This window comes from Elephas maximus, chromosome 4 (assembly GCF_024166365.1).
Source record: "Elephas maximus indicus isolate mEleMax1 chromosome 4, mEleMax1 primary haplotype, whole genome shotgun sequence".
NCBI lineage: Eukaryota > Metazoa > Chordata > Mammalia > Proboscidea > Elephantidae > Elephas > Elephas maximus.
Genome location: NC_064822.1, coordinates 28,451,202 through 28,464,801, shown reverse-complemented (window position 1 = coordinate 28,464,801; position 13,600 = coordinate 28,451,202). Strand labels below are relative to the sequence as shown.

Below are 13,600 nucleotides of genomic sequence, written 5' to 3'. Positions count from 1 at the left end.
AAAAGACCAGACTTAAGGGTCTGAGACTAGAGGAACCCCAGACGACATGGCCTCTGGACTCTGTTAACCCAGAACTAAAACCACTCCCGAAGCCAACTCTTCAGACAAAGATTAGACTGAACTATAAAACATAAAATAATACTTGAGAAGCATGTGCTTCATAGTTCAAGTAGATACACAAGAGTAAAGGGCAGCTTCTGTCCGGAGGCAGGATGAGAAGGCAGAAAGGGATAGGAGCTGGTTGAATGGATACGGGAAATGCAGGGTAGAAAGGGGGAGTGTGCTGTCACGTGATAGGGATTGCAACTAGGGTCACATAACAATATGTATACAAATTTTTGTATGAGAAGTTAACTTGAGCTCTAAACTTTCACCTAAAGCACAATTTAAAAAAAGGAAATAAAGCAGTCCCCAAATTACAAACATACCTCTTCTTGTATTTGCAACTTGGAACTCAGAGCCCATTTTCAAAAAAACAATGATAGAATAGTTTGTTAGGCTCCCACACTTGCCCAAAAAGAGTCAACTTATTCTATGACATTCCTGAACTGAGTCTGAGTTCTAGGCTGTACACATACGTTTGTGTCCAAAGACTAGGAGGATATGAAAACAGCATAGTCTGTGCAGCTTGTCAGAATTAGGCAGAAATTAGTAACTGCACGAACTAAGAAAATTTCTTTAACTTTTCTGAGTCCTAATTTCCTTATCTGTAAGAGGGTACTGCCTATCATGGAGACGTTTTGTAAAGATTAAAGATAACACAAAACAACCAGTAGAGGTTGTAACAAAGTAGACACTCAACAAAAAGAAGAAATTATATCAACTCTATTCTTTACTACCCTGTTTGCATGTTCTTTGTATCCCTTACATTGCGCTATGCACCCCATTCAGGCCTTCTTGACAAGAATTTAGGATGTGGAATCAAAGATCTGGGTTTCACTCTGGTCATTATCCCACACAAGCTTTGGAACTTAAGGCCATGTAAACTTCTCTGAATCTTGAGCTGTTGTTCATCTGCTTCAAAAAAAATTATAGGACTACTGTAATAATTAAGTGACAATTTACGAGCTGGCATAAACTGTGCAGTACAAGAAATGTTAGCTTTTTACCTACTCCAAGTCCTCCTGTTCAAAAATCACCTGTCTTCTAAGATCAAATGTGCTTAGTGAGCAAATGAGAAAAGTGAGCTAAACTAAGTAACTCACAGTGAGATACTACTGATGACATCCCCTTTATACTCCCAGGCCTTTGAACATACTTGTTAACTCATATGAAACTCTGGTTGGTGGAACTTCAGGCAATAGAATAAGAAAAAATAAATTAAGTTGAAAAGTTAAGCTGTATGGAAAGACTTGCTGCCCTTGCCCAAGCTAGCAATATGCATCCTGAGAAACCTTGTTTAAGCAGTTTCTACTCTTTTTCACTTAGCTTCCCTTCCTATTCCCCAAAATAGCAACACAACAAAGGCAGTATGAACCCTGAGGTAAAGCAAAGGAAACTGGTCACATGAATAAGTGTGTTCAAGTTATACAGTGACTGTCAGAAAAACTCAAACTGGTCACATTAAACATAAGGTAGAAAAGGCAAAGAGTTTTTCAAAACAGAAACTCTGGTGGCGTAGTGGTCAAGTGCTGCGGCTGCTAACCAAAAGGTCGGCAATTCAAGTCCACCAGGCGCTCCATGGAAACTCTATGGGGCAGTTCTACCCTGAACGATACGGTCCCTATGAGTCGGAATCCACTCCACTCGACGGCAACGGGTTTGGTTTTGGTTTGTATGAAAAGCACTTTCTATTTTGAATATCATTCCTCCATATCAACTTCAAAAATCCTGTCCTTTTTAAGATAATGCAATCCTTTGAGAAGTTTTGCTATTAAAAATACAATTTAATAGTTAAAGTCAACAGAACCCAAAGAGCTAATAAACTGCTTCAAGGACTCAATTGCACTACAACCCAAAGAACTTAGCTAAACTAGACTATACTTCAACACTGAGAAAACACCAAAATAAAATTTTAATTCTCAGGATAAAAATCACCCAGGCAATAACTTAACTCCCCTTGGGCATAAGAAATTCTCAGAATATAAGTAGCTGCATACTTTCCCTGGTGGCATAGCAGTTAAGTGCTACAGCTGCTAACCAAAAGGTCAGCAGTTCGAGTCCACCAGGCACTCCTTAGAAATTCTATGGAGCAGTTCTACTCCGTCCTATAGGGTCTCTATGAGTTGGAATCTACTCGAATACAACAGGTTTTGTTTTTTTGTTTTTGATTATACTTTCCCTGGAAACCCTGGTGGTGTAGTGGTTAAGTTCTACAGCTTCTAACCAAAGGGTGGGCAGTTCGAATCTGCCAGGCGTTCCTTGGAAACTTTAATGGGGCAGTTCTACTCTGTCCCATAGGGTTGCTATGGTCGGAATCAACTCAACGGCACTGGGTTCGGGTTGTATACTTTCCCTGACAGAAGGAATGTTTATCCAGTGTGTTGTTTATAACCCAAATCAGGGTCACAGAAAGGATACAGAATGATCTCAACAGATAACCAAATAGGTATTTCTGGTATTATCTGTTCCCTATGCATGGGCACCAAAGTCAGCAGCATCACCTGCCACCCTAAAGATACATCAAGTTCTGCAAAGGTAATCAGTCTTCATCATCTTCAGCCTGTCTGTGCCCCTAAGGATGGCAGCTAGTGACCTGAATCATGCAGCCTAAAGCTTAAAGGGCTACTGAGGTATTAAGATAATCACTGCTGTGTGAGAATTTCATCTCCCCCACCCGTCACCCCCAGTTCAGTGGTAGAATTCCCCCATTCCATGAGCGAGACCTGGGTCTGATTCTGGCCACAGCACCTCATGCCCAGCTATCATCCATCTGTCAGTGGTGGACTGCACGCTGGTATGATGCTGGACAGGTTTCATCAGAGCCTCCAGACCGACAGGGACCACCAAGAAGAAAGGTCAGGTGACATACTTCTAAAAATCAGTCAATGGAAACCCTATGAATCGCAACGGTCCCACCCATAACCAATCATGGGGATGACACAGGCCTGAACCGCATTCATTCTGTTGTGCGTGGGGTCACCATGAGTGGGAGGCTGAGTCAACAGCAGGTAAGGACGAGATCAGAATACCTCACTGGAGGCAAGTTTAAAAAACAAACCCACTCTCATCTAGTTGATTCCGACTCATGGCAACCCCCATATGTTACAACTGAGTTTCACAGGGTTTTCTTGAGTGTAAATGCAAGGTCACCAGGCCTTTCTTCCACAGCACTACTGGATGGGTTTGAACTGCCAACCTTTTGGTTAGTGGTCAAATGCAATCTGTATGCACCCCCCAGGGACCTGAAGTCAAGTTTAGGACCACCAAAAAAAAAAAACCTTGAGGCCACTGGCGATGACTCGATACCATGGTACTAATATTTTAGAAAGTGAAAGACTATGAGAAATAACATGACATCTTAATTAGGGAAATTACCAATGAAGTTTAAAAGTACTTCAAAATTACACGACGGTGGTATGAGGGAGAAGGAAAAGGGGTCAGAGAGAAAAAAGAAAATTAAGAAACACCTTTACAGCATACAACCATCTGAAAAAGAAATAGCCAACAGACAGGTTAAAACATGTTTGCAGTTACCAACTGTTGCCAACGTGTAGCAGTTACCACACCATATACTTGTCAGATTTCCCAACATGCAAAACAAAAAGGAATCTCCCCTTTATGAAGTACTTATCTACTGACTTCTGTTAAGAAATGGCTTTTCTGGGATGGGGGCAATTTAACTTTCTAAGCTGTCTGAGTTTCAAAATCTTCAAGATCTTCAGCAAATAAGGTTCGCCTCAATTTTAAAGCTTTTCATGCTGGGTTGAATAAAAATTGCATATTTTTAATACTGACTAACTACAAAACCACTTTTCTATTTGTAAACTATATCCACATTTCTACTAGAGTTTAAAGTGATTTTTTTAAACGCTAAATACAGTTTGAAAAAACAAGTAGTAATACAGTAGATGTGGCAGGCATTCAACAACTTTACTTATCAGTAAAATTCCTAAGTAAATGCTTGAAAAAATTTGTGAAGATAAAGTCCTAGTAATGCTACTGAAGAGACAATGTTACTAATAAAAAAACTTAGAAATAATTAAAATATTTTGAAAACAGCACCTCTGCCTATAAAGTAAGAGGAAATGCATTTGCCAATACAGAAGTCATTGGTTCTTAAAAATGATAATCACATCGAAGGCATTTCTAAAAATACTTCAGTTCTGAATTGCAATACCTCTAACCTTTCAAAGCACGTTCTGTCATGCCTTACCAATAACAAGCAATTTTTGGGTGTCATTATACTGATACAAAAGTCTGCTACTTCATTTGCTTCTACAGCAAACTGTTGGTTTACACAGTTAATGAACCGCAAAGCAAACTACTACACATATAATTCACTTTCAAGCATTAAAATAAAAACAAGCTTATATCACAGATAAGGGCCCAAGAATTTTCCAATAAATTTGCAATAACAGCTATTTTACGTTCTGGTTCAAAGGTTCGGTAATCTATTTGGATTCATATTCTACACGTGCACATAGGTTGGAAACAGGGAAACTTCAGAAAACGGCGGTTACACCATTCTAAGTTACTTGTGAAGCCAAGGGTTCAAGAACTTTAGGCGGAAGAGAGAGTAAGATATTTTTCCAAGTAGTTAAGAATAATTTACGTTTTATAATAACGATACTCCTTAACAACCTCTAGACTACATTGCAGTGGAGCGGAAGTGAAAATGATGAGACCGAAAAACCCGACTTGAAAACGGACAGGCAGGCAGATTTACAAACCGTCAATTAAAGGAATTTTAAGATTAAGTTCTCTCAAAGGCCCTCCCTTACTCCACACCCGCTTCTCCTCTCCTTAGGGAGGTCTGTGTAATGTGACTCATGACAAATTTTTTTAAAAAATAAATAAGTAAACGACACACCCTCTGGGTTGAACTGACATAACTGCCCCCACCCCACCCTCCCCGAAGCACACCCCGCTTTTCCTGTCCCTTCTGCTGCTTCTCCCTTAGCCTCTTCCCTGCCCTTTCCTCTCCCTTCTCCCGGTTCCAGACCCCCCCTCCCCGGCGGAGAGGCAGCGGGGCAGCAGCTGGGTCCCCGGGACAGAAGCACGGAGAAGGGAGGGCTGCCGAAGGGCAGCGAGACTCGTGGGGTCGAGCCTGCGGGGAGGCGGGCGTCAGGGGGCCGCCCGGCTGCGGTGGCGGCGGGCTCCCGGGTCCCTCGCCCATTTTCTCTCTCCCCTTCTATCGGTTTCAACCACCAGAGCCACTTCCTGTATCACAGCCCGACTCACTCAACCCTGCCACTTGCTCTCTGGCGGCTGGGCTTGGGGTTGGGGTTGGAGCTGAGGCAGAGGCTGAGGTTAGGCAGTTCCCCACCCCGCCCAGGGGGCTGGTCACTCCGGCGGCCGGCGGCGCGTCCTCGGCCCGGGCAGCGTCTGCCCGCCCGCCCGCGCTCCTCACCTGTATGTAGTTGTTCTCACAGTAGTCCGCCACCCGGGTCAGGTTCTGGTAACTCTCTATCAGCGCCCTCTTGCCAGACGGGATCTCCTCCTCTAGTAACATCTGCAGCTCTGCCATTTTCCACCCCTCCGCATCGCTTCCTCTCGCGTTAAAGAGACAGCGGCAGCGAGGTCCGCGGAGGCTCCGAGCACCTCACAGCCCGGATACAAACCGCCTACCGCCCTCCCGCCTGGTATTGTGGGACGGTACCTCCTCCTCTTCCTCCTCGCTCTCTCCACCCCCTTCTACCCACTTCGCGCAGCCGCCTTAACCTCGTTCTCTCGCGATCGTTCCTAACTCCTAGAGAGAGGGATTTTTTTTTTTTTTTGCACGGTCTTCTGGGAATTGTAGTCTCTGATAGGCTAGACTTCTCATCTGAAGCGCAGGCGTCGGGGAGGAGTGTAACTAGGGAATCTTGACCAGAGGCGGTGATTTTAGGTCTGGAATTTCCTGACAGCTCCGGTAGATGGCGCAATAGGGTGATGCTGGAGAAGAAAACCGTCCCACCTCCCCCAAGGCTGTGGAGCTACAGAGCTTTAGCAACCGAATGTGGATAAATAAGAGCCATGGATTCCGGTTAGTATTAAAAAGGGATAAAACCAAAACCTAACCCGTTACCATCAAGTAGATTCCATCTCATAGCGACCCTATAGGACAGAGTAGAACTGCCCTATAGGGTTTCCAAGGAGCTGTTGGTGGATTCACACTATGATCTTTTCGCCTGCAGCCTTAACGCTTAGATACTGCACCACCAGGGCTCCTTAAAAATGGATAGAATATGGAAAACTCCAAATATTTATAGGTAATCCTCGACTTAAGATGTATTTGAGTTACAATGAACAGCACTTATCACCACCTTTTTTTTTTTTTGTACGTCTTATCATTAGTAAAAAGCTGCTATTCCTAAGGTTTTCACTGGCTAATGCTTTTCAGAAGTAGACTGCCGGGTCTTTCTTCCTAGTCTTAGTGTGGAAGCTCAGCTGAAACCTGTCCTCCATGGGTGACCCTGCTGGTACCTGAATACCGGTGGCATAGCTTCCAGCATCACAGGAACACTCAAGTCCCCACAGTAGGACAAGCGGACAGACGTGGAAAATTGGAAATCTTTAAAACAGAAATGGAATGGCTAAACATCAATATCCTAGGCATTAGTGAGTTGAAATGGACTGGTATTGGCCATTTTGAATCGGACAATCATATACTCTACTATGCTGGGAATGACAGCTTGACGAGGAATGGTGTTGCATTCATTGTCAAAAGAAACGTTTCAAGATCCTGAAGCACAGCGCTGTCAGTGATAGGATAATATCCATACGCCTACAAGGAAGACCAGTTAATGCGACTATTATTCAAATTTACGCACCAACCACTAGGGTCAAAGATGAAGAAACAAAAGATTTTTATCAGCTGCTACAGTCTGAAATTGATTGAACATGCAATCAAGATGCATTGATTATTACTGGCGATTGGAATACGAAAGTTGGAAACAAAGAAGAAGGATCAGTAGTTGGAAAATATGGCCTTAGTGACAGAAACAATGCCGGAGATTGAATAATAGAATTTTGCAAGACCAACAAATTCTTCATTGCATATACCTTCTTTCACCAACATAAACAGCGACTATACACATGGACCTCACCAGATGGAGTACACAGGAATCAAATTGACTACATCTGTGGAAAGAGATGATGGAAAAGCTCAATATCATCAGTCAGAACAAGGCCAGGGGCCAACTGTGGAACAGATTATCAACTGCTCATATGCAAGTTCAAGCTGAAACTGAAGAAAATCAGAGCAAGTCCACGAGAGCCAAAATATGACATTATGTACATCCCACCTGAATTTAGAGACCATCTCAAGAATAGATTTGATGAACTGAACACTAGTGACTGAAGACCAGACAAGTTGTGGAATGACATCAAGGACATACATGAAGAAAGCAAGAGGTCACTGAAAAGACAGGAAAGAAAGAAAAGACCAAGATGGATGTCAGAGGAGATTCTGAAACTTGCTCTCGAACGTCGACCAGCTAAAGCAAAAGGAAGAATCGATGAAGTAAAAGAACTGAACAGAAGATTTCAAAGCAAGTCTTGAGAAGACAAAGTAAAGTATTATGATGACATGTGCAAAGAGCTGGAGATGGAAAACCAAAAGGAGAGAACACACTCGGCGTTTCTCAAGCTGAAAGAACTGAAGGAAAAATTCAAGCCTCGAGTTGCAATACTGAAGGATTCTATGGGGAAAATATTAAACAATGCAGGAAGGATCAAAAGAAGATGGAAGGAATACACAGAGTCATTATACCAAAAAGAATTAGTTGATGTTCAACTACTTCAAGAGGTGGCATATGATCAGGAACCAATGATACTGAAGGAAGAAGTCCAAGCTGCTCTGAAGGCATCGGCGAAAAACAAGGCTCCAGGAATTGAGGGAATATCAACTGAGATGTTTCAACAAACGGTTCTAGCTCTGGAGGTGCTCACTCATCTGTGCCAAGAAATATGGAAGGCAGCTTCCTGGCCAACTGACTGGAAGAGATCCATATTTATGCCTATTCCCAAGAAAGGTGATCCAACCGAATGTCAAAATTATAGAACCTCAAAAACAAAACATGCATGGTTTTTAATGCTGTCCCGTCCTAATTTCTTTTCTCTGACTCCTTTGCATGTCTCACCCTACTGTTTTTGTTTCTGTAGGTTGTGTAAAATCATTTTTTTTTTTTCCTGATTATCAGCTGCTTTGGAAGAGTTTCAAAAAGCCCTATATTTTAACCTTTTAGTTTCACTGAAAATATGAAATGCTTCTGGTATAATGGGTTATGAAAAGTGTTGTCCAAAGGCCAAAAAGGAAGTTAACTTAAAGATTGTTTGAAAATCCATTTTCATAGCTCTCCACGTAGCCATTTAGAATCACAAGGATAGAAATGGTAACACCACACAATCAAATAAAAAGATCAATCCGTCAAAAGTATTTATTGAATATTACCTCTACTTGTTGATGTTGGGTGCCATTGAATCGATTCCAACTCATGGTGACCCTGTGTGACAGAGAACTGCCCCACAGAGTTTTCTTGGCTGTAATCTTTAGGGGTGCAAATCGCCAGGTCTTTCTCCCACGGAGACGTTGGGCAGGTTCAAATCATGAACCTTTCAGTTAGCTGCTGAGTGCTTAACCATTGCACAGCCAGGGCTCCTTATTACTTATACTAGGGGCCATAACATATTCAACCTTCCCAAGGAGGAACTTAAGTCTGCTACATAAAAGAAATAACTGCCCCTAGCCACTACCATTATATTAAACTGAGAAAAACACCATAGTCCCTGTCAAGGATTCTAAGGTCCATCAATCAATGAATGGGTTACTTTTACTAATTGTCTGGAATAGGCACAACGGTCTTGCTTCAAGTTTTATCATTAATCCAATTACATTCAACAGGATTTAATTCAAGTAGTGGAAATGTGTTATATTCTTGATCTTGGTCTCTACGTGAGCCTGCATATATCCATATATTTATACATTTCAACAACATTGGGGGAATGATTAAGGAGATGATACTGAATTACTATTACTCAAAGTACTATCAGACTTGTTTAATGCTCACAACAACTCTGAGAGATAAACAAGGTAAATATTATTTTATTTCTTTACCAGGTAAGGAAACTTAAGCTTAGAGATTTAGCTAAGGGCACTGAAAATAGAAATAGTAAGCAGCAGTCAAGAAATCAAATGATGTATTGCATTGGGCAAATCTGCTGCAAAAGACTTCTTTAAAGTGTTAAAAAGCAAAAATGTCACTTCGAGAACGAATGTCATGGATTGAATTATGTCCCCCAAAAAATGTGTGTATCAACTTGGTTAGGCCATGATTCCCAGTATTGTGTGGTTGTCCTCCGGTTTGTGATTATAACCTTAGGTTGAGAGGATTAGGGTGGGATTGTAACACCACCTTTACTCAGTCACCTCCCTGATCCAAGGTAAAGAGAGTTCCCCTGGGGTGTGGCCTGCACCACCTTTTATCTCTCAAGAGATAAAAGGAAAGGGAAGCATCAGAGAGCTGGGGACTTTATACTACCAAGAAAGCAGCACCAGGAGCAGATCATGTCCTTTGGACCCGGGATCCCTGTGCCTGAGAAGCTCCTCAACCATGGGATGATTGAGGACAAGGACCTTCCTCCAGAGCCAAAAAAGAGACAAACCTTCCCCTGGAGCTGACACCCTGAATTTGGACTTGTAACCTACTAGACTGTGAGAGAATAAATTACTCTTTGCTAAAGCCATCCACTTGTGGTATTTCAGTTATACCAACACTAGATAACTAAGACAACTAAGGTGTAACTAAGCCTAGCCATAGTATTTTCAATGACCTTATATGCATGCAAAAACTGGACAATGAATAAGGAAGACGGAAGATGAACTGATGCCTTTGAATTATAATGTTGGCAAAGAATATTGAATATACTATGGACTGCCAGAATAACAAACAAATCAGTCTTGGAAGTACAGCGAGAATGCTCCTCGGAAGTGAGGATGCCAAGACTTTGTCTCACGTACTTCGGACATGTTATCAGGAGGGACCACTCCCTGGAGAAGGACTTCATGCTTAGTAGAAAACTCACTGCCGTGGAGCCAATTCCGACTCATAGCCACCCTACAGGACAGAATAGAACCGCCTCATAAGGCTTCCAAGCCTGTAAATCTTTGCAGAAGTAGGCTGCCACGTCTTTGTCCCACAGAGCGAGGGGTGGGTTCAAACTGCTCACCTTTGGGTTAGCAGCCCACCGCTAACAGAGCTAGTAGAAGGTCAGCAAAAAAGAGAGAGACCCTTAATGACATGGATTGACACAGCAGCTACAACAATGGGCTCAAACATAGCAACAACTGTGAGGATAGCAGTGTTTCCTTCTGCTGCACATAGGGTCGCTATGAGTCAGAACCGGCTGGATCACACCTAACGACAACAACAACACTGAAAATAGAACTCAAATTCTCTGACTTCTAGATAAATGGTCTTTCTGCTATCCAGCGGACAGTGCAACTCTCTGTAAAAATATTTGTGACTCAGAAGGTCCAACCAAAGAAGTTATCCCTCAAACTTTTAGGATGAGCGCGTGGACTACCCTTTGCATTTTATTTTATTTAAAAAAAAAAAAGACTTGTATCTCTGATAATTAGGGTCTGTAATTAGGATGACATCTTTAAAACCAAATGGGCTTCATGGAAACACAGCACCATACTCTAGCCAACAGCTTTCACATTTTTTAAAAATAATTTTGTTGTTGAGAATACATATACCAGCAGAATATACACCAATTCAACAATTTATACATGTACAGCTCAGTGACATTGATTACATTCTTCAAGTTGTGCAACCATTCTCACCTTCCCTTTCCAAATGGTTCCTCCTCAATTAACATGAACTCACTACCCCCTAAGACTCTTCTCTAACCTTTTGAGTTGCTGTTGTCAGTTTGATCCCATATACAGTTCCTTAAGAGACCACAATGCTCAAGACGGACAGGCATTCTTTACTTATTAACCTGAACTATTGTTTGATTTAAAGAAGATTTCAGGGGATATTTTTGATATAAGGTTTAAAGAACATCTCAGGACGATAGTTTCAAGGGTTCATCTAGCCTCAATGGCTCCAGAAATCTGGATTCCATAAGAATTCAAATTCGCCTCCACATTTTCCCCATTTCAATCAGGATTCTTCTATAGACTCTTTTGATCAAGGCTTTCAGCTTTTTTTGACACAGTTCACAAGAAATATCAGTATACGGCATGATACTGGACACACTTACATATATATAACTTATATAAAAGTTTCACAAAACAATACTTACCCTTTCTAAATATGATGCTGTCTAACATTTCCTGTTCTATCGTATTTCACTTTTGTAATGTGGGTGTCTTACATATCTAGTGCTGCTATGATAGAAATATCACAAGTGGGTGCCTTTAACAAATAGAAATTTATTCCCTCACAATCTGGATGGCTAGAAGTCCAAATTCAGGGCAGCAGCTCCAGGGGAGTGGTTACTCTCTCTGTTACCACAAAAGACGGATTTGAGCTGCCTACCACAAAGCCAATACGGAGACAGGGGTGAGGTAAGCAGCAAGAAGCCTTTATTGTATATCAGTATACGAGAGACAGAGGGGAATGGGCTCCTTCAAAATCTGTCTGTCTCTCAGAGACCAGCTGGAGGGTTTTATAGGGTTAGGGCTTAGGCTTGAAGAATCTGGAGATTGGCAGTTCTTCTTTGAGAGGGCATGTTGACCTTCTGTGTGTATTCTTAGAAGTCCTCTAATGCCATCCTGGTTTCAGTCACAAGATGGGCCCACATTGTCTAGTTGTCTCGTCCCAGATCTTATTGATTGCTGTTCTGCTTCTCCAAGAGGAACATAGGTTAGTTTTAAACTTCATAGACTCATGGAGAAAGGAAGAAGGAAGGGAGGAAACAAACTGCAAATCACAAAATCACCAGGGCATATAAAAGCTAACTATGCAAACCATGCAGAAACAATGCTACAATACCTAGGATGCTAGGCCCCTACAATCTCTTTCTCACGCTGCAGCTTTCATCTCTGTCAGCTCTGGGAAAAGGTGCTAGTCATCAATCCTGCCCTGGTCTAGAAGCTTCTCAGTGCAGGGAGCCCAACTCCAAAGGACGAGCTCTACTCTCAGCTTTTCTTTCTTGGTGGCATGAGGTCCCTCTCCTCTCTGCTTGATTCTCTCTTTTATGTCTCAAAAGAGATTGACTCAAGATAAAATTTAACCCTGTAGATCCAGTCCTGCCTCATTAACATCACAGAGGTTAGGATTTACAAACACATAGGATAATGACATCAGATCACAAAGTAGTAGACAGCCACACAGTACTGGGAGTCAAGTTGATATACATTTTGGAGGGGACACAATTCAATCCATAACATTGGATAGCCAAGAAAAACCAAAATCAAACCCACTGCCATCCAATCGATTCCAACTCACAGCAAATGTATAGGACAGAGTAGAACTGCCCCACAAGGTTCCCAAGAAGTGCCTGGTGGACTCGAACCACCAACCTTTTGGTTAGTAGCCATAGCTTTTAAGCACTATGCCACCAGGGTTTGCAATAACATTGGATAAGGGCCCATTAAAGCTAATTTCAAGGTGCTTAATGACCTAATAATGGGTTAAACCTACAGTTTGAAAACCATTTTTCTCTTTCACTAATTATGCAAATATGACTTCAAACCATAAATGTATGTAACAGTCATAAATTTATATTAGCCATAAACTCAAAAAACCAGTTATTAATAGACCAGAAAAATGTATTCAAACACTTAATAGGAAAAAAATAGCTAAAGTAAAGGACCTGAATTTGTATATCGAAATAGTTCACCTGTACTATTTCCATCAGAATTCTAACAGATTTCTTGCAGAAATTGTTGAGCTGATCCTAAAATTTGTTTGAAAATACAAATGTCCTAGTATAGCCAAGACAACGATGTCAGTGATAGGATAATATCCATGTGCCTACAAGGAAAACAATTTAATACGACTATTATTCAGATTTATGCATGAACCATTAAGGTCAAAGATGAAGAAATGGAATATTTTTACCAATTTATGCAGTCTGAAATTGATCAAAAATGCAATCAGGGTGCAGTCATAATTACCAGTGATTGGAATGTGAAAGTTGGAAAAAAAGGATTGGTAGTTGGAAAACATGGCCTCAGTGTTAGAAACGATGCCGGAGATCGCATGGTTGAATTTTGCAAGACCAACGACTTCTTCATTGCAAATACCTTCTTTCACCAACATAAACAGCAACTATGCACATGGACCTTGCCAGGTGGAGTACACAGGGATCAAACTGGCTACATCTGTGGAAAGAGATGATGGGAAAGCTCAATATCATCAGTCAGAATAAGGCCAGGGGCCGACTGTGGAACAGACCATCAATTGCTCATATGCAAGTTCAAGCTGAAACTGAAGAAAATTAGAACAAGTTCACAAGAGCCAAAGCACAACCTTAAGTGTATCCCCCCTGAATTTAGAGACCA

At 41.7% G+C, this 13,600-nt stretch overlaps 1 protein-coding gene across 6 annotated transcripts in view; it reads right to left on the bottom strand.

Moving 5' to 3' along the window:
• ABI1 (abl interactor 1) overlaps positions 1 to 5,771 on the bottom strand; it is a 134,475-nt gene extending 128,704 nt beyond the window's left edge. For 2 of the 6 annotated variants that reach the window (XM_049881797.1, XM_049881798.1), the window contains exon 1: positions 5,513 to 5,770. In XM_049881797.1, the coding sequence (XP_049737754.1) occupies positions 5,513 to 5,629 (117 nt within the window). In that variant the 5' untranslated portion in view covers positions 5,630 to 5,770. Of the gene's footprint in view, positions 1 to 5,512 lie in introns of all 6 variants that reach the window. The other 4 variants (XM_049881799.1, XM_049881800.1, XM_049881802.1 and 1 more) reach the window with 3 other exon arrangements.
• Positions 5,772 to 13,600: the final 7,829 nt, after the last annotated feature.